Raw genomic sequence first — 20,816 nt, 5'->3', positions numbered from 1 at the left:
TCAGAAAATTGTGAAAAATGCCCATCACAATTTCTCAGAACCCATGTTGACATGAGTAAATTGCTTATTTTGTAGTTGCCAATTAAATGTTCTGTCCACAGTCTAATCACTTAATTTACTCATCTTAGCTCTACTGGTCAATACCTGATACAATCAGTGTGCTACTGTTGATCACAGCTCCAAAGAGACGGCTAGTCTTGCTCAAAAATAGCTGTTAACAAGTGAGTTCCTATTTAATTGTTCCTGACAGACCCACAGAAAGTGACACCAGTATAGGTTTCTTGGGGCCAATATGCATTTTTGAGGTACATGCCTTTTATTTTTACTGAAAATGTTGAAGATGTGTAGAATTTATATCTGATTAGATCATCTCCCAAAGTGCAAGTGAATGGCTCTGTGATTAACACTGCCACACAACAGAAACAAATGCTGCCAACACATTCTGGAACTTTCTGTGTGAACATGATCTATCTTCTTCTATAATTGAAAAATTGAAACAGAGTTTGAAAATTGACAAGGTTTTAGTATTTACACCAAACTTTCCATCAATGGCCAGGATAGTAATGACAGTAATATCTATTTAAGTATATACTGAAGTATGTGGCATTAGAAACTAAATACACAAATGTTTAAGTGTTGAGCAATTTTGATGAACATGATATATAAAAGATGGAGAAGACTGGTATATATCACAGATTTCATAGAGATTCTAGTCATACTGAAGAAGGCTACATGCTGTCCCAGGAACACACTGGGCTACCTGGTGGAGATGCGGCTGAAGACCGCATTGAAGTTGTTGCAGCTCAGAGAGAAGAGAACAGCTGAGGCGGAGGCCCGGAGCTCAGCGGCGTGCTGGTGGCCCTCACGGTACGTGTGGATGAAATGGCAGATCTCTGGCAGAAGCTGTTTGACCAGCATGGTCTCATCCAGACGCAAGCAGTCCTTGGATTGCTGAGGAGGGAGGACAGATAAGAAGAAGGCAGTCAGCAAGAGAGGGCTTTGTCACAGAGAGACTCTGGGTCGGGGAACAGGTCAAAACAGGTTACTGACTGACCCAAAGACACATTTTGTCACATGGCCTTAAAAATATCCTGTATCAGGACACCTAAAGTGGCCACAATGACATTGCTGAGTGGATGGAGAGTCAGCCAGATGTCCACATTAAATACACTTTCTTCATCAGTGTTGTTATAAAATTCAGTGTTTCTGCTTCAGTAAATGATTTAACTACCCTTCTGCGTCAAGGTAACCTTAACTTATCTAAAGGTAAATTAACTGCAGGTAACCATAGCAACAACACTTATTGCTTCATGCTACATTACCAGTTAACTCTGATGACAAAGCAGCCATGTGTTAAACAGGCAACACACTCTTGATCTGAACACCATCATGTACTATCAGTTATGGAGTTTGAAGTTCCAAATCTTGTATTCCACTGCAGCTCTTCCAACTTCTACTGTGCTCTTCAGCACCATTCCCTGAGAGATTCACTTCCATTTAACTGGGAATTTTCATGGAGGAGTACAGGATCGAGATCCAGGGCCATTCTAGACATGGTTTTGATGGATCGCTATCTGCTACATACAGTACGATTGATTTCCAAACCTTTCCCTGTGTTACTTATTTAATGTCGGCTTACTGTAGGCAAAGTATGCGCTGTGATGCTGTAAAATGTAGGGAAAAAAGTATAGTTTAAAAATGCATAGGACTCAGGGCTTGGTATTTATCAAGCTTCTCAGAAAAAAAAATTCACAAAATGAGTTATTAATGTTTTTGTTTTACACGACAAGTTTCATTGCATTGAAAAGCAGTTTGATTATCTTATTTAAGTGATGTTGCACACTTTTGCCACATCATAACATAACTTGATATTGTAAAATATAAATACAGTAATAATGACAGACATGTACATTCATTATGTAGTATCAACAATGAATGGAACAATGTTTGGACCTAGCACGTGGATGGAAAAGCAGGAGGTCCATAAGCTGTACTGCAAAGCATCTTTCTTTAAAAATCCTGGATCTAAATTTAACACCAGTTCCAATTCAGAACCACAAATACAGACAGGTATCTGGCTTCTATCTAACTGTGAACGCTAATGACAAAAACCTGTACAGGAAGCTGAGAGCAGTTTACTGACTTGAGCGAGGAAACACCTGCTAATGTCATACGGGCCTGCTGGACGGCCGAGGTGCTTCCCAGAGACGAGGAGAGCGTGACTGATGGAGGATAAGTACATTAACAGAGGTTTGTGTCTGGGTGAATGCAAACACAGTAGCAGATACTGAATCATTTCTGGGTTTGATTTCAGACTAATACAGATGGATGGGGGGTATAGATTTGGTGGGTAACAACCAGCTCCCACAATAAGCAGTAGTGGTAGCAGGGGTCTTGAAAGAGACAAGACACAACATATTTGAAGTTGTTCGTTATATGATATAGGCTGGATTTACATTCACAAACTCCATCTGAACAAATATTGAATCCTAAAAATTGTTTTAAAAACTGTTGATGGGGTGAGATTATTTCCATACTGACAGAATTCTTCTCTCATCAAAAATAAGTCTCTATATGTCTGAGTCTGAGACCCAGCTAAGTGTTGTTTTCTACAGTGGAGGACAGCAAGGTCTGCAGAGGGGGGCACTCACCCCAGCCAGGCACTTCTCCAGTGTGTCCAGGATGATGAGCTGGGAGAGGTAGAGGTTCTTCTCAGAGGCGTCTCCAAATATCCGCTGTGGAGACGAACAGTCAAAACATCATTCAGCCAGCTGTTACACATGAGGACACAGTGTTACGAAACTTCAGGTTTGCTGCTGTAGTGTCACATTACTGATTAGGATCACTTTAGCCACACTGACATCATTGCATTGTGAAGGATGGAGATTCACACCCCTATTTCAAATTACATCCTGCTATGACAATCCAACAAATGATCAACTGCCTCAGCTGACTCAGCAAACATATCTGTGCATTGAGGCCACTACTTTAACTCATACTACAATAAAATGTGATTTTTAATATTACTATTATTTGTTTTAATTCATTCTAGGGATGCACAATATTTTTTTTGAGATCCGTTATTTTCCCTCTCATCTTGCAGATGCCGATATATACACACATTTTTTTACACCTGGCTGAGGAGACTATTGCACGTGCAATCATAGACTGTACTAAGTATGATCAATCAAGACAATATATGAAGGAAGAACTTAGGAAGACTGGAGTTCAGGAGCTCAGCATTAAAACTTTAATGAACCTGCCAAGTGGGTGGAGCAGTAGAGTTTTCTTTGAGTTTATTAGACAGACAGGATTACTCTGTAGAATTTAATCTCTGGTCCACACGCTGAGGCAGAAGGTGGCGACAATGTAGCTAATAAACTGGTTGCCAACCGCCGTTATAAACCGAGAGGAGAAGAAAAACATTTTCCAAACAGAGTGGTAAATCTTGTTAGCTGAGGTGTTTCCTCTCTGTGCAATAGAACACAGCAGCTCCTCCGTGGATTGTTTCACCCTGACAGTCCCGGTGCTTCCTCCGCAGGCTCCACTTCACTCAGCTGCCTGACAGACCTGCTGCTTCTTCCTACTTTAACATGAATAATAAACCGAGGCTCAGTGCTCTGGTTGGATCCACATGGAGAGCCAGGGCTAGCTGGGAGGCTGGAGGCACAGCCAGACGGTGGGGGAGAAGGCGACAAATCGGCCTGTCATATTGGTAGAAATGTTTGTTTTGGGCTGATGCTAATATTTCATTTTAAAGCCATTATCGGCCGATACCGATGACGTACCGATATTATCGTGTATCCCTAAATGATGTTGAGTGAAAAGTTGCTTTATTCACTGGTCTTTACTGAGACATAAATGTGCGTGTCATCTGCATAACAATGATATTGAATATTGTGTTTATGAATTATCTGTCCCAGAGGCAGCATATACACACAGAACAGGAGGGGGCCAAGGATGGAGCCTTGGGGAACACCACATGTCAGGGTGGCCAACGAGGAAGATCATAACCATGATAGTTCTACTTTAGCGTTTCTCAATGGGGGCAGTTTTAATGCCAGTTAAATCCTATATTTGAATGCACATTTTCACAATTTTATCATTAGTCTTCAGACTTTTCCTGTTTTTCGAAGTGCTGTCAGGTCTATTTTCCTCCATTTTACATGCGTACAAATTGGGCTCTGAGCGCTTCAAAAATGCGGGTGAGATATGCCTAACAATGTACCTGAACACCTCCTGTGTAGAAACTCGGAGCTTTTGCTGATGCTGCTCTGCTGAACGTGCTCTGCTTTCTATGTAGACACGGAGAAACTGAGTTGCTAACGCGTTTTGCTGCCATTGATGGTCTCGCTAGCTTCTCTGTCCTCTCCTCTGCTCTATTTGTCGGTTTTTGTGTTTAGCTTAGTTTGTAACATATATTAAAATTTGGCAAATTCTTGTAAACTTAACTACTGGCTCAAACAGCCTCTCCTGTCAAGCAGCAGCAGAGAGATGAAGAGAGAGGACAGGATGAAGATACTAACTGATGTCTGTGTTCTTCATTCTTTCTAAACTTTACTCACTATTTTACTGTCAGGAATATTATTTATTTTACTGACATTTTGATTTCTTTCCAGTGAGACATTAATGGATTTATATAGTGACTTTGCTGATGGAAACATTACTGTTGCTGCTGTAGCAACAATATTTTGTCACATTTAAATTATAAATCTATTCAAATCCTGTTCTGAATGTATCCTTTTTAAAAAAAAAAAAAAAAAAAAAGAAAACAACCCAATTCTTTAGTAATTTAAAAGAACTGATAAGAGTGTTGATAAAGAACTGGACTAATAAGTCTAGGCCTATGGACTACCATACCTGTCCCTGCAGCTGGCTAGTGACTACAGCCTGACTATGGAAATAGTGCGTTTTTTTTTTTAAATAAATTATTTAATGGTAAAAGTTAAAAAATGTGTGAAAATGCATAGTTTTTAGTCAAATAACATCAAATTTTCTTGGGGTAGGACCCAAACCCTCAACCAAAACCCCTGTGGGCCTTTGACCTGGTTATTTTATTTGACACTCTGTGCCAGACCACTGCAGGCGGATATCATCATAAAACAATCATATCATATCAGCAAAATGGCGCAGAACAAGAAAAAAATGCCACCAGTATTTTATTGAACACCTTAGCTATGGATACATATCCTTCTGGTTTTTTTCCAGTAGTCCAATGTGAACTTGGCAAACTTGTTTTTTTGTTGTTGTCATTTTCAGCCGTAACTGTAACGTTTGAAGATATATAGTTAAACACAGTGGTCCGACCTATCTGACGTTTCTGCTGGCTTTATTTTATGTACTGTGTTGCTCTGCTAGTGTCTTTCGTTTGTTTTGTTTTGTGGGGGGGTCGGCGGTGAAAATGCGGAGCGGAGTTTTGAGTTGTCTTCCTTTTATGTTTGTGAAACTGGATTGAACTGAACTGATTAGGAACTGTGGGGAAAATAAAACAGACACTTTGCCGAGAGGATTGAACTCTTGAGACTGTGGGATGAGTTACACATACACTCACACAAAACCTGAACCCTTCTTCACTCATCATTATCTGGCACCCCCATACACAGCAAAATGTGACCATTTTCCCTTCAGTTAAGATGAGCTGTGCTGGTGCTACTGCGCTACTAGCTTAAAAATGTCTGTCAAGTTTGCGGACATAATAGCTAAATCTCTCCCTGGAAATTTTTTTTTTTTTTTCAGTGGATATCTTAGTTATAACGAGATTGCACAACCAAAGTAATTTTGTGTTTATATGTGAGGTATTTATTCAGTTTGGGAAATGCCACAATCTCCAGAAGGCATTACCTTGAGTTGGCTGGCTGAGTCAGCAGAGACTAGAAATCGTCCCTGTTGCTAGGTCGTTACTAAGGGTCAGGCCTACTTGCTGGAGTAGTTAACTAGGTTTTATTACATAGGATTCTACTGACGTGAGTAATTGTTTTCCAGAGATTAGTCATACCCCATGTGTTTCCATGGAAACGGAGATAACACAAGCAAAGTTTTTTATTTTTAGAGCAAACTACCTCACAATCTGAATACATTTTGTTTATATCTTTTATTTTGTTGGTAAATGTTGTATAATCATAATATTACACTTGAGGGTGTGCTTTACCATCATTGTTGGCACAATAAGGTGTAATATTGTTTATTAATATTATGGGAAGACATTTAGCCTACATTTGAATTGATAGGGGGCCTTAAGGGACCTGGATACTGGATAGGGGGCGCTGGCCCAAAAAAGGTTGAGAAGCAATGTTCTAAGTAAGATCTGAAGCAGTCTAGGGCAGTATCCCTGATGCCAACCCACTTTTCAAGGTGATCCAATAGAACTATGTTAAATGCTGAGCTGAGATTGAAGAATTAAAAACAAACAATCACCTGCATCAGCTGAAAGTAAAGGATACTTTTATGAGAGCAGTTTCCGTACTGTGACATGAACAGAAACCTGACTGGAATTTACCAAAGATGTTATGATTATTCATAAAAGAAATCAACTTTAAATAAACAAGCTTCTCTAAAACTTTGGATAAAATGGTCATTTAGAGATGGGTCTAAAATGATTAAAATCAAGAGGATAAAGGCTAGCTTTCTTGAGAAGTGGGTGTTTTACTGCATGCTTAAGACAGGAGGGAACACAGCCAGTAGACAGAGAGCTGTTTACAATGAATAAAATAGTGGGACCAACACTGTTAAAAACCTTCATCAGAAATATTGTAGGCATAACGTCTAGACGACTTGATGATGCCTTTAGCACAGCAACAGTGTCCTTTAAAGTTCACAGTGAGCGAGGGAGAGGGGTTACAGTATACAGAGGCGTCACGAGTGACGTGACCCATCTTGAGTCTGATTTCATTTATTTTGTTTGTTTGTTCACAGATGATGGTGGAGGCTTCAGTTTGTGGACTAGGAGGAGGAGGAGTTACACAATCTAAGGACTCTTGGGTTATGACGGTTTGTTACAATGATGCTGGAGAAGTAAGATGACCTGGCTTCTTTTACAGCTTTATGATAAGTAAACATTAGTTCTTTCAGAAGTTCATCTGACACCGCCAATCTGTCCTTTTTCCATTTACGCTCTGCTTGTCTGCATTTTCTTTTTATTTCTCTGGTTGTGATTTAGCAAAGGCGTGCTTCCAGTTGGTTTGACTTTCTGGGTTTTTGTAGGTGCTATAGAGTCAAGAATAATTTGACATGTATTTGTTAAGTTATTTAGTAGATCTGTAGACATATTTGCTTTGGTTATTGCTATTTGTAGATGCAGTTGTTAGGGCCTTATGAAAGTCGTCAGCAGAGAAAGTATGAAGACATAGGAGGAGACATAAGTGGAAACTGTGTGAGCAGAAAGTGGTAACAGAGTCTTTAAATGAATAGCTTTGTGGTCAGAAACACATAAGCTAGCCTCACAGAGATCAACACTATCAATAATAAAACCAGAGCAGAGAACAATGTCCAGGGTGTGTCCATTTAAGTGAGTGGGACCTTTAACCGATTGAGCAAGATTAAAAGATTTCACAATGTCTATAAAATCCATACTAAAAGAGGCACCAGAAGGGCAGTAAACATGTATGTTTCAAACATTGATTTCTGGATGACTTTTTTTCCACAACAACAACAACTTCATCTCTTCCTTCTCCTTCATCGAGGTCAGCAGCTATATGACTGACACCGTTAAACTTAGAATCTGTGTGTAACAGCTTATCTGTCTGATGTCTAGAAGAGACAGGACGTTACTGAGGCTTTAACTACTATACTACTAATAAGAAGCTTCAGCAGTATGTGTTACCAAATTAGTTTTATTGTCAGTGTTTTATCAGTGCAACAAACCACCAAGTGACCACTGGGACTATGACGGTATCACTTCATTACCAGTATTGAGAGGAGGAATGACCACAGTAACCAAAAACTCTTTCAACAGACATGTGGGTATGAACACTGTACTAAGATAGACTTTAAAAAAAATATGAATCTGTCCTTTAAAGGTTCTATTTGTAAGAATCAGAAATTCCTTCTCATTAGTGACACTAATGGCCGTTAAGTAAGCTGTAGGGATGCCACAGTGAGGAAGTTTTCCCTTCGGCTAATAAACTTGTGACAACCACAGTGTTACCAGTTACACCGGACATTTTACAAGATAAGATATTCGTCAATGACACTCATCCGTAGAGTGCCTACTTTGATCTTTAAGGTTAGACTTTTAGTTTAGATCTTCAACTTACTTAAGAGTAGTGCCGGTGGGCTTCAGGCTGCGGAGAGAGACACGCCGAGAGCAGGCTGAGCAGGCAGAGAGCAGCTGCACGCTAACAGCTATGTGTGTTCACAGCAGAGAGCAGGAGGGAGGACAGATGTCTCACTCAGCTACTTTTTGCTGAAACTCTGCTGCTGCGGACGGAGCAGACACTTTCAGTTTTTAATTGTAGCGCCCGTTGTCTGACTAAGTATCGATAACACACTTAATGATTAAAAATTTGAGTTTTTTTCTAATTGATGAACATGGGTGCTGATACGCAAAAAGGACCTAAATGGGTTTTATTTCTATTAAAAAAACAAAATGACAGTATGGGCAGTGGGCAAGTAATGTTATTGGTGTATGTCCCAACACCATGTAACACCGGTAACAGCGACTACTGTGGCAAGCCTAGTGAGCTGCACACTGCGCCTGGGGAGGTAAGCTATGTTGTGCTGTTGCTCTGGAGCTCGTTTTCTGCTCTTTTGTTGAGGAAATAATGTTGTTTTAGTTGTGTGTGTGTGCTCGGGAGTGGGCTACTTGTCATTGCAGGGGTGTTTTGTTGTGAAATGTGTAGTGGTTGACGGAGGCAGCTAGCCGTCTCATTAGCTGGAGAGCTAATAACTGCAGGATGTTTCTAGTCAGATAGCACCGTTTTTGTTGTGTTGTTGTGTCAATATGCTGGTAATTTGTTGACATTAGTGGAAGAGCGGAATGGCACTCAGGAGAGCGCAAAGATGTCACATCCTTTGGATTTTGGCGAGACCGGACCAGGTCCTTCACATAGAAATCAGTCCACAGGTTGTTACACACAAGCTAGAAAGTTGGGGAAGGTCAACCCGTTCATTCATTGGCAAAAAAAAAAGATTGATACATGTAAATTGCTTCACAATTCTTACATATAGAACCTTTAATGCAAATGTCACAAAATAAATCTAGATTTAGTTTCACCATGTGTAACAACATATGCCCTAGTGTCATATTATATTATATTTATCAAGATAAAGATTTAGAATGAGTCCTGGCCAATCATGAGGCCACCACAGGTTCATTCAGAAGAAGTTAATGTAACGTCCATTGCACATTCACTTGTCAAACAGAAGAGGACTCTTACCATGTTGTTGACATTTTTGAGGATACTGGTGAGGCCACTGATGACGAGGGAGAATTTGTACTTGGAGATGTTGATCAGACATTCTTTGTTGTGCTCTGTGCTGACTTTGGTGTGGGTGTTCTGGTGTCCAACTTTGATGGGAAGCTGGAGGGAAGGACAAGAGAGGATGATGATGATGATGATGACGTGTTCAATGTGTAGTATTACATTACAGTGAAGTCCACTCACTATGACCTAGAACATTCAGCTTTGTTATCTTTATTATGCTGTAATCATCATATTAGCTAACTGAAGTGTTTCTATATTGTAGATGGTAGCTTAGCTTTAACTTAGGAGAGTCTTTACTCCACACTATTCCCAGTGAATACATTAGGGACCCAAACCCAAAATAAACTACTGTCAATTCTCAAATAGTAGCCGGGGTCTTTATTTATTGACTTGCAGAGAAGACTAGGCATTTATTTCAAACAGGCTTTTAATCTAATGGCTTCTTAAATAATATTATTCTAAAAATCTGATGTGCCCTTGTTTTTATTTTCCTGCTAATGAAGTTAATGAAGCATATTTGTGTTAAAAAGAGAAATGGCTCTTCTGGTGTACTGATGAATTGGGGATGTGGAAATTAGAGCTGCAACGATTCGTTTATTAATCAATTAGTCAATTTGCAGAAAATTAATCAATTATTTTGATAATTGATTTATATTTAATGTTGAGTCATTTTTAAGAAACGAAAAAAAACACCTTGTGGAACTTTGCATCAGATAAGAAGCCTTACAATAAAGAGTTTTCACCAGCTGAACCAGTCTCAAACTTGAGGTATCACGCAGAAAAACATATATACAATATCATATTAACAGACTTTCCCTCTTGTACAGGACAGCTTTTGAGCATAGTCAGTCAGCCCGATGAAGAACACATTAATGAGTTTTTATTAACTGGATGACATCTGCAGTATCATTACCGTGTTGACGGTGAAATACTCCATTATCCTGTGACATATTGCTTTAGGGTTAAAGATCTCAAAGATAACAACTCAAACCAAAAGTATATGCACCAAGTTCGAAATAAAACAGCTCCTTACTTTAGACATAAAGATCTGTCCAAACATTACAGTCAGCTGAGCTTCATCAGGCACAGTGTGAGTCTCTGTAATACACTAGATCATGACTGTTGTATTCCATTTCAAATGAAAACTAATTTGCTTCATTTAATCCTAATTGTTGCATCCTTGGATTTCTCTCACATTTGACCAAAGTTTTTTTCCAACAATCCTCAGCTGTATCAGGTCTAAAAAAATTGGGCTCCTGATGGGAAGTCTTGGGATAGGAACTCAATACAGCCCCATGGTTCCATCATGAAGTCAGACTGTCACACCATCACATGCACATAACACACAATGTAAAAACAGGCCATGCCTCTGTCTGCGGTCCAGTGCAGCACAAGCGCGGTCAGTGAGCTCTTTGTTTCACACAGCCAGGCCTAGCCATTCCTCGAAAGGTCACACATATCTTTCCCATATATACTGTTTGCCTCGACTTAAGGACGCATGTACATGGACTGCATGGAGATTCAAATATTAAAATACGAGTAGGAAACCTGTGCAGGCGCTCGCCGCCATGTGTGCGGATTTAAAACCTTTCGAGCTCAAAAAACAGCTAGATGTATGTTCTGTTTTAAAGCTGGCACTCACAGCTGGGTGACACCTACTGCTGACGTGTTAGAGGTTTGATGTTAACAGTCGTAAGTAGAACATATAATAATGTAAACTATGAGGTCAACTGTACCATGGTAGCTATCTCTTTAATATTTTTGGGTATGTATTATTCGGACTGTTGTATTGTACGTATTGATTTATATTTGATTTTTGTATCAATGTGATGAGGTACTGTGATTTGTCAGGTATTTAATTTGATGGATTTGCCAAAAACAGACTTTTCTGTCTGGTTATTTTATCCAAAAAAAACAGTGAAAACAGAAACGTGTTTGAATCTGAGGTAAGAGTTATTAATATTATGGCATTATTTCATTCACGCACTAACTGTCCCAATTGTACGTTGTGTAATATCTGATCAGATATGGATAAGACTTTATGAAGCTGATAACAATCCATCTAAAGTGTCCAGATGGGCGTTGATCCCGATCCTGTGGATTGGACACTTAGAGTACTTGCTCATGAGTCACACTGCGGGACAGTTGAGGCTTATCACTTTTCTTTAAGCAGTGAGTGAACAGTTCACATTCCTGAGGGTCTATCAGGAACACACACACATCATTTCTTTCACATCATTTGGCTGTGACAAAGTTGGCAGGGAGGACATAAACAGGAAGTGAGCCACATATCTACGATGCTCTTTCCAATCAGGATCAGAATCGCTATGCATGCAAACAAGTCCTCATTGTACCTGGGAGCAATGCACTTTGCTTGATGGACCTCTATAAATTTTAGCTTCCAGCTACATTTACTTATAAAAATATACAATAGTGAGTGATTGGTAAAAAACAAAATCAATTTGGCAAATGTTTCAGCAACATTTTACAGCTGCCCTCCAACTCTACAGTGCTGCTGCTGCTGCTGGTTGAAAGCTGCATGTGAACTTGAGGGTTTTGTTCATACTGGAGATGAATTCAAACTGTCTACATCCAACCCTTCCTATCACAGCAGATCTTCAAACTTCAGAATAACGCTGCACAGTCCTGGTCAAAATGACAATTAAGATTTCTGTCACTCAGAATTGAGATCACAATTTCCTCTTCGGGAACAGTATGCACTGCGGTTGGACAATAAGTAGCATTTGTCTTGCATGGCATTTATCCCTTGATTTGGCAAGCCCCTAGTTGCTCTGCCGCCATCAGTGTGAGTGTGTGAATGGGTGTAAAGTGTCTGTTAAAGGGGACATATTATGCTTTTTGTGATCGTCTGTTATTTATATACTGTTATGATGTCGGATAGCTCTGCTAAACATGGTCAAAGTTCCAAAACTTGAGGTCAACATATGTAGAAACGCTCCCTGCGAGTCAAAAGTCAGGGTTTTAACCTGGTCTGAACGCTTCGTTTGCGACAGCTTTTTCTACCTTGCTGACGAGCTGACATCAGCTCGGCGTGCACGCCCATAAATGGCCAACCATTCTGTAGCCTTGGCTGCTAAAGTTGTTTTTCCATGTGTTATTGGCGTTGTTCACTCTCATATTTCAGATCTGATTTCAGCTCCAACATGTACGGATCTATTTGAGAAGTTGACATTTCGAGTAAAGAACGAGAAAAAGTAGTGAAATCGTGCTACTGAAGTTTGTTTCATGATTTGTTGACGTAGCCTGCCTGCGGATGGGCTGTTTCCAAGAGTTGGCCAATCAGAACAGAGTGGGCTCCTTAAGAGGGGGGGGCCTTAAAGAGACAGAACTGAGGGACTGTATAAAGGGTCAGTATAAGATAAATAAGGAGTTTTTAACTGTAACTCATACATAAATATTCTAGTAGAGCCCCAGAATAAAAAAATATAGACCTGGAAATGTGCAGAATATGTATCCTTTAAGGTAGAAAAGCGCAATATAAGTGCAGAACATTTAACATTTACCATTTGACCAGAGCCATATGTTTGGCTACCTTAGGTTAATCTTCTTGTGCCTGTGACAACTTGTTGGGTTTGGTAATGAACTGTATAAGGCTCCTGTTATGGATGTCTGTGTGATCGAGTGACAGGGTTGCTTCAGTTTTCCAGGCCTTGATTAATTCTTCAGATTGAATTTTTTGTGACATTTCATGTGACTGAACTATTTTTTTTCAGAAGTGTGGGCAGATTCATTTGTTCTTCATCACCATTAGAGCTGCAACTAACAATTATTTTCATTATCGATTAATCTGTTGATTATTTTCTCGATTAATTGATTGGTTGGTCCATAAAATGTCAGGAAATGATAAAGGAAAAAGGTCAAAAACTGTTTCCCAAAGCCCAAGGTGATGTCCTCAAATGTTTTGTTTTGTCACGACCAACAGTCCACAACACAAAGATATTCAGTTTACCGTGATAGAGGACTCAAGAAACACAAAAATATTCACGTTTAAGAAGCTGGAACCAGAGAATGTGGAATTTTTTTTCTTAAAAAATGACTAAAAACGATTAATCGATTATCAAAATAGTTTTAAAATATCTAATATTTGGCAACTAATCAATTAATCACCGCATCTCTACTGGGTTTGCTTCTTCTTTCACCGTATTTAACCCCAACCAATCAGTGTCTCTCACACACATTTGATGTATGTGTGTCATTGTCCTGCCCTCCTCTTTCGGTGCAGTGTGTCACATGAAGTAATGCAAACTTGACATTGGGAGTTCTTGGTTTGATCCAACAAATATGGTAGAATTGTTGTCATGCAAGAATGAAGTGTAATGGCATGAATCAACAGCCCTACTAAATAATATTATACAAAATATGAAGTAGAGCTGCGACAATTAGTCAATCGATTGATGAGTTGATCGACGGAAAATAAATCGGAAACTATTTTGATAATCAAATAATCAGTTTAGTCATTTATTAAGTAAAAATACCAAATATTTGCTGGTTGCAGCTTCTCATATGTTAAGATTTGAAGCTTTTCTGTGTCATGCATGATAAAAAAAAAAGATCTGACAAAACAGGACAATTGAAGACGTCACCATGAGCTTTAAGAAGTTATATATATACATATATAGACAAAACTAATCGATTAGTCAAAAAAATAATCAGCAGATTAATCAACAATGGAAATAACTGTAAATTCCAGCCCTACTATGAATGTTTATAAAGTATCCAACGTCTGATTCTTTGTCATTTTAACCCTTTGAGGTCTGATACACCAGCTCATGAACATTCCCCATTGTGCTGTATTGATACACTGAAATCGCTTCTTCATAAACTGCAATATGAGAACTGAACTGCACAATGGCAAAAAAAAAAAAACAACAAAAAATGAATTAACAGCAGCCAGTAGTTTATATTTCTGTTCTATTTCTCAGGTGGACCTGTGCTCTATAGTTCTGCTATCGGTTGGAAGCTGCATTTGAACTTTAGCATTTCATTCTTCTGGGGTTGACGAGAGGCTTTCCAAATCCTGTCCAAACCCCCCCTGCATTAACAGTTTGCACTGACCATCTTCTCTCCAGGTATATTACAATAAAAAAGTCAGTAAAGATGATGCTGTGATGAACAGAGGGCTACTTAGCTGTCAAATGCATCTAAACTGGATTGGGTTGACTCTAACTGTAGGCCAGCTATAGGTAGGGTGTGCACTATGTAGGAAAATATAAAACCTGATCGGGACTCAGTTATGACCAGAAAGTCATCATTAAACAACTCCCATCAGGACATTAAAAAGCTATCAGGACCTTCCAAATATTAACTGTACTGTTATTACTGCTATTTACCATACACACTAGATGATGGTCAGCTAGTTTACAAGAGGAAGATATTCTAGTATCAGCAAAACTGAATTCCTATGAGGACAAATAATAAAATAAACGGACTGGAGGGCTTTAGTCAGGGCTTAGGCTAACAATGACCAAGAAGTAGACATAACTCCTAAAGCCACTTTCACCCAACTGTAGTAATCCAAGCTGAGCTGCTAAGCCCGGCTTCAATCCATGATCAGTGGCAACTAACGCCTGACGCAAAGACTTCTGGAAACTAAACAGAGCTAAATCACTTTTAAATGGCAAGCATTGCTTTATATCCAACACACAGTGGCTGTCAGATTTCCCTTTGAACAAGAAAAGACACTTCTGGTAACGTTAATGCAAACTGACTGACAGCAAGTTGGAAGATTACCTACATTTACCTTTTCCTCTGTATGTCATTTTTGTTATTAAGTGCATAGTTTGACTATTGACCACAGTATTACAGAAAGTTCTTCTGTTTGCGACTGTTGCTTCCGTTTTACAACACATTATGAAATCTTATTGATATATCATAATTACAGGTACCAACTAGTGACTGTGACCAGCTTTAGTATGAGCACTTGAAAATCTTTGGTCATATAGATCGCGGCTACAGAGTCCTTATGAATAAGTAAAAGGTTAAATTAAGTTTTAATGCTGTTGATTCAGCTGCTACATCGAGCAGACAGTAGTGGTTAGGATATTAGGGAGCAGGGAGAGCAGCATTCACTCTTAATACTCAGGTGATGTGCTGGTATGAACGCAGCGTGCTAACCCAGCCACATCTTATTTGTTTACATTAGACAGCTAGGCCTGCTAATGTTAGCTACCTAGCTGCATGAAAGAAAACGTTAGCTGGGGAACTTTAATTTGAAGACACACGCTTGTATGCAAGTTCAAATGTCACTGACATGTTGCTTTATTGTGTATTCGTTTTGCAGTTGGCCGACTAGCTCCGTACAAAGCCGTGTACAAATGTGGAATAAATCTGCTAATTGATGGAGGAGATGGCGCTAGCTAGAAAGAGCTCATCTTCAGTGTTTTGCAGCTGGAACAAACAACACAGAGAAGCTGCTGCTGACGGCAAAACACTCCTTTATTTACTTTTAAAAGGATCTCGTCTGTTTAATTGTAACGTTAGCCGGACTGTTGGGGCCTCAAGACGACCAAATCTTGCTACACCCATCCACTGAATCATATTAGCCCATCTTACCTGCTCATCAAATCTAGTAATCACGGCCTGGACCCACTCCACTGGTTTGTGAGCCGCCATGGCCGGGCGGAGGAACCGCGACGCTGCGCTGCTGGATCCAAGGTCTGAGGCCGGAGCTGACAGGCTCAGATATGCATGAAAATGTGTCCTGAATCGATGGGAAAGGACGAAAGGGGCGAGTATTTTTCCCTTTCTGTAGGATTCACCATGCCACCGCCATGACACACCACCGGAAGTCTTCTTCAGAGAAATTGATGGGAGGTGTTGGAGACCAGGATCAAGCGCACAAGGATGAAAACCACTTCCAGCCACAAGCTTCAAAGTAATGATGGGGATGACGACATGTTGCTCGAATGTATGCATACTAATGCAGTGGTGAAATGAGGAAGGTCAAATCAGTACTTTTTAAAGGAAACTAGAACTCCTTTTGTTCATGTTAAATGTTTTTTTTTTTCTGGCCACCGAGTTTAGTTTATCATATATTTCTGCTGGTACGGCTGTCAAATCTGTGAAGTGGATGTTAAAACATCTGTTCTGCCACTCTGAATCCACTCTGTGAATAAGCCCACACAGCTCTTTGATTAGCTGCTCTGCTCAACCAACCGCAACTGTTTCTTTTTTTCGTGTTTTAGTTTGAAGCAGGATTTTCCAGACTTCCGCTCCTCGTGTACAAAACTGGCATCTTGGCAGCTTCCTTGGAGCGCATGCGTCCAGGCCTATCAGGATGTTTCCAGTGGATTTTATTGTTGTCATTAACCATTAAAAAGTGTTTACAAAAACAAATGCGCACAATATGGAGGCTCAACATTAGCAATTTAAAATATGCACCATGTCTTCTATGTATACAGTGTCTTCAGATATAATTTAAAGGTTATTTGGTCAACAAAAAACGTCACCTACTGTAGTACTTTACATAAGAAAAGAAAAAAGAGTTTGATCCTGAATGGAGAAAAAACAGCGGAATTTCAAAAGTTCAGTACTTAAATACTATTATGAAATGACTCAAGCTTAAAGTCCCCCTCATGTAAAACTGTGTTTTTCTTCTTGTTCCTTCAGTTGGGTGTTTGATCATCACTGTGTAAAATGATGTTTGTGCAGAGTTTGTTTTTTACATTCATCTGTTGAGGAAGGAAAGTTTCTCTGAGCTCACCTTAAATCTGAGTTTAAGGTGTGAACCTACAAGCAGGATTAGTGACATCACAACTAGTTTGGAGCCAATCGAGGTCCAGTATAGGCTATAACTTACACAAATATGATGTGGAAACCTCAAGTCTCCAGTGCCCATAACTCACAACAGACTTTACGCTGAATTAGACATATCTTGCATTCAGCACTTTAACTTCTGAAATGAAATATATTTGCATAGTCATAGGTTCTGGATTTTTCAATGAGGGAGAAGGAGTACTAAATGTCATTTGAAGGGTTTTTAACAAGGCAACTGAATATTTTTTGTGGCAAAAAACATGCCAGACACAATTTATTATTGGCCCAAAACATGCCTGGAGGGGATCTTTGATAAATTAAAGGCAATAAACAAAGTTAAGAAGATACATTACCATCTGGAGATGACACTAATTTATTTTTAAATGAACATGGGAATGGGCATAGTGCTAACAAACATCTGTCATGGAGGCTGTGAATACAACAGGAACATTTAAAAATCAAGGAAACCAGAACTAATATAATATTTTACATATTAACACAGGTTGTTACAGATCCTTTATATTAAGGATCACTGCTACTTCTACAGAAATTAAGTAGGGTTTTTCTCCAGTATTAAAATGACTAGTCAGTCAGGTGTAGTTTGACATGTAAAACATGTCAATCAGTTTTATGAAATTCAAGTGAAAGAGTCATCACGAGGCTAAGGCTGTAGTTACCATTGAGGACATTGAGATCATGTCCTCTGTGTTGTTCCTTGGAGTTTAGGGGTCTTAACAACTGGAGAGAGACTTTCACCCAAATTACAAATTGACTGTGTCTGAAATCACTGCCTCATTCCCTCATTCACTATTCCCTATTTAACAAACACTCAGTAGTTTACTGTACGTGAGCAGTAAAAATTCAGGCAGTTATGAATCATCATCATTTTGTGTCATTACCAACAGGTGGAGTGTTGCACAGCTGTAATTTTCACCTTTATCAAATGCAAAGCCATGTGGGATTTCTGCCATGCCATTACTAATTTTTGTTGCATTGTGGGAATGTTTGACACTATAGAGCATAAAGTTTACACTGAGAATTTGCACACTGAAATAAAATGGCAGACAATAAATAAAGTTAAAGGGTAATAAAAGGTAGGGAGTGATGTCAGACAACCACTGTGTCTGTTTTTACGGCTGATTATGATGTTTTTTAGACTCAATATTTTTGGCCACTTGGGGGCAGCAAAAGTTCAATATTCATTCGGCTCCACCGACCCCAGAGAAAAATATGCTCTATGTTCACAGTTCACCAGCCCGTCTCTGACTGTGTCTGTCTGGTTTGGTGCTGAGCAGGTAGTGGACAGCAGTTTTATCAGAGCTTTTCCTCTGAAAACAGCTGCCTGCTGCTGCTGGACACCAGGTTGGTGGAAACTCCAGGTTGTAAAAACAAAACAATGAGCTAAAACATGCTAAAATGTTTTTCTCAATGGGTTACTCCAGTGATTTAGTACTGCACTTTCACTCCCTATAACTTTGGGGAACATGCAAGACATACTAGAAAAAGAGATCATATTTCTCCCATTTTAGCTTCGCTACATTGGCTTCCAGTAAAATCTAGAATAGAATTTAAAATCCTTCTCCTAACTTACAAAGCCCTTAATGGTCAGGCACCATCATATCTTGAAGAGCTCATATCCTCCTATTATCCCACTAGAACACTGCACTCCCAGAATGCAGGCTTACTGGTGGTTCCTACAGTCTTTAAAAGTAGAATAGGAGGCAGAGCCTTCAGCTATCAGGCTCCTCTCCTGTGGAACCATCTTCCAGATTCGGTCCCGGGGGGCAGACACTCTCTCTACGTTTAAGAGTAGGCTTAAAACTTTCCTTTTTGATAAAGCTTATAGTTAGGGCTGACCAGGCTCACCTTGGATCAGCCCTTAGTTATGCTGCTATATGCCTAGACTGCTGGGGGACTTCCCATGATGCACTGAGCTCCTCTCTCCTCTTCCTCCTCTCCATCTGTATGCATTCATGTAACATCAATGCATGTTACTAACTTGCATTCTTCTCCGGAGTTTTTTGTGCTTTCTCATCTCGCAGGAAACCCTGGGTTGCAGGCCTAGCCTTTGCGGTCCTTTGCAGTTCTGTTGGTGTCCTTGCCTTGCTATTGCTCTTGTTATTGTTATTGTTATGATTGTTATTATTCTGCCCCCCCCTCTTTCTTTCTCTCTCAACCAACCCGGTCAAAGCAGATGGCCGCCCACCAAGAGCCAGGTTCTGCTTGAGGTTTCTACCCATTAAAGGGGAGTTTTTCCTTACCGCTGTTGCCAAGTGCTTGCTCATGGGGGAATTGTTGGGTCTCTGTAAATTAAAGAGTACGGTCTTGACCTGCTCTATGTGAAAAGTGTCCTGAGATGACTTTTGTTGTGATTTGGCGCTATATAAATAAAAATTGATTGATGGATTGATATCCTGACTTTTAGTCTCTAGTATGGGACTTAACTCCAGAAACACTAGATCCTACACTTCCCATAATGCAACTAATAGAATTTTTTGTTAGACCCCTGCTGTCTGGTAAATGCACAAGTCTTCTGAACTCAATGTTTGGAACACAAGCTTTCTATTGAAAATATTGAATCTCCAAATCCAAGCTGAGTTAACCCTGATGACATCATCAGTTATTTTTTCAAACTTCCAAAAGGTTCCTCCAGAGCCATAAAAGATAATTGACTATTAATCAAATAATTGTTTGGTCTGTTAAATATCTGGAAATGTCCAGGGTGATGTCACAACATGTCCATTTTTTATCCAACCAACAGTGCAAAACCCAATGGTATTCAGTTTAAAATGACATAAAATAGAGGAATGATTGATATTTCTGTTTTAAAAATTACAATTATTGAAAAATTTACAATCAAATTTCCATAGATTAACTAATCTTGTCAGCTTTAATATAAATCTGATATATTGCTTTACATAAAACTACGTAACAGTGTATAAAGCAGTTCAGATTAGCTCCTGCTCAACCAGCCACAGCATGGAAGTGCTGCTTGAATATTAATACATCAGTAATAATCCATTATTATTTAAATTTAATTTGGTATTGACAGAGGCCATGCTGCCTCTACAGTGAGTTTAAGTACATGTAGCTGATGATACTTAGGTTCTTCTACTTAAGTAACACTGATTGCAGAAACTTTAGCTTTATTTTTACATTACTCGAGTAAAGGATCTGAGTACTTCTTCCATCACTCAGCCTTAATGTAAGGAGATAAAATGTACAGAAATTACAGTTTATTAAAGGGTGAAAATGATAATACATTTTTGGTGGTGGGGCAAAAATTTCTCAGGGAATTTGGACTCCTGATCTCAGCATATCTAAATCCCTGGCTATGGCCTTGCAAGTGGACAGGTTGAGGGACCATATGGTGTGGAATTTTGGAGAACATGCCATGTTATGTCTGCTCACACCACTCGTGAACTCTGGTGAGGAATTGGTTTTAAGGGCAGCACTCTGTGGGGTCAGAAAGGACATGGGAGTCACATATTCACAGAGCTATAGGCAGGATTTTAGAAACACTGAGGTCAAGGGCCCAAATTCCTCCAGACCGCACACACCTCCTAAGAAATGTTTGACTAACCAGTAAAAGTCTGTAAAGTACACAGATAATTCTGT

The 20,816-nt window shown here is 39.4% G+C and overlaps 1 protein-coding gene across 6 annotated transcripts in view; it reads right to left on the bottom strand.

Moving 5' to 3' along the window:
* The window catches only part of nf1a (neurofibromin 1a), a 95,160-nt gene extending 78,544 nt beyond the window's left edge, over positions 1-16,616 (bottom strand). For all 6 annotated transcript variants that reach the window (XM_042415405.1, XM_042415407.1, XM_042415406.1 and 3 more), the window contains exons 1-4: positions 15,996-16,616; positions 9,375-9,518; positions 2,652-2,735; positions 761-951 (exon numbers count right to left, since the gene is read on the bottom strand). In XM_042415405.1, the coding sequence (XP_042271339.1) occupies positions 761-951; positions 2,652-2,735; positions 9,375-9,518; positions 15,996-16,358 (782 nt within the window). In that variant the 5' untranslated portion in view covers positions 16,359-16,616. The remainder of the gene's footprint in view (positions 1-760; positions 952-2,651; positions 2,736-9,374; positions 9,519-15,995) is intronic.
* Between the last annotated feature and the right edge of the window lie 4,200 nt (positions 16,617-20,816).

Source organism: Thunnus maccoyii, chromosome 6 (genome assembly GCF_910596095.1).
Source record: "Thunnus maccoyii chromosome 6, fThuMac1.1, whole genome shotgun sequence".
Lineage (NCBI taxonomy): Eukaryota > Metazoa > Chordata > Actinopteri > Scombriformes > Scombridae > Thunnus > Thunnus maccoyii.
Note: the sequence above shows the minus strand (reverse complement) of the source record. Positions and strands in the feature narration are given on the sequence as shown.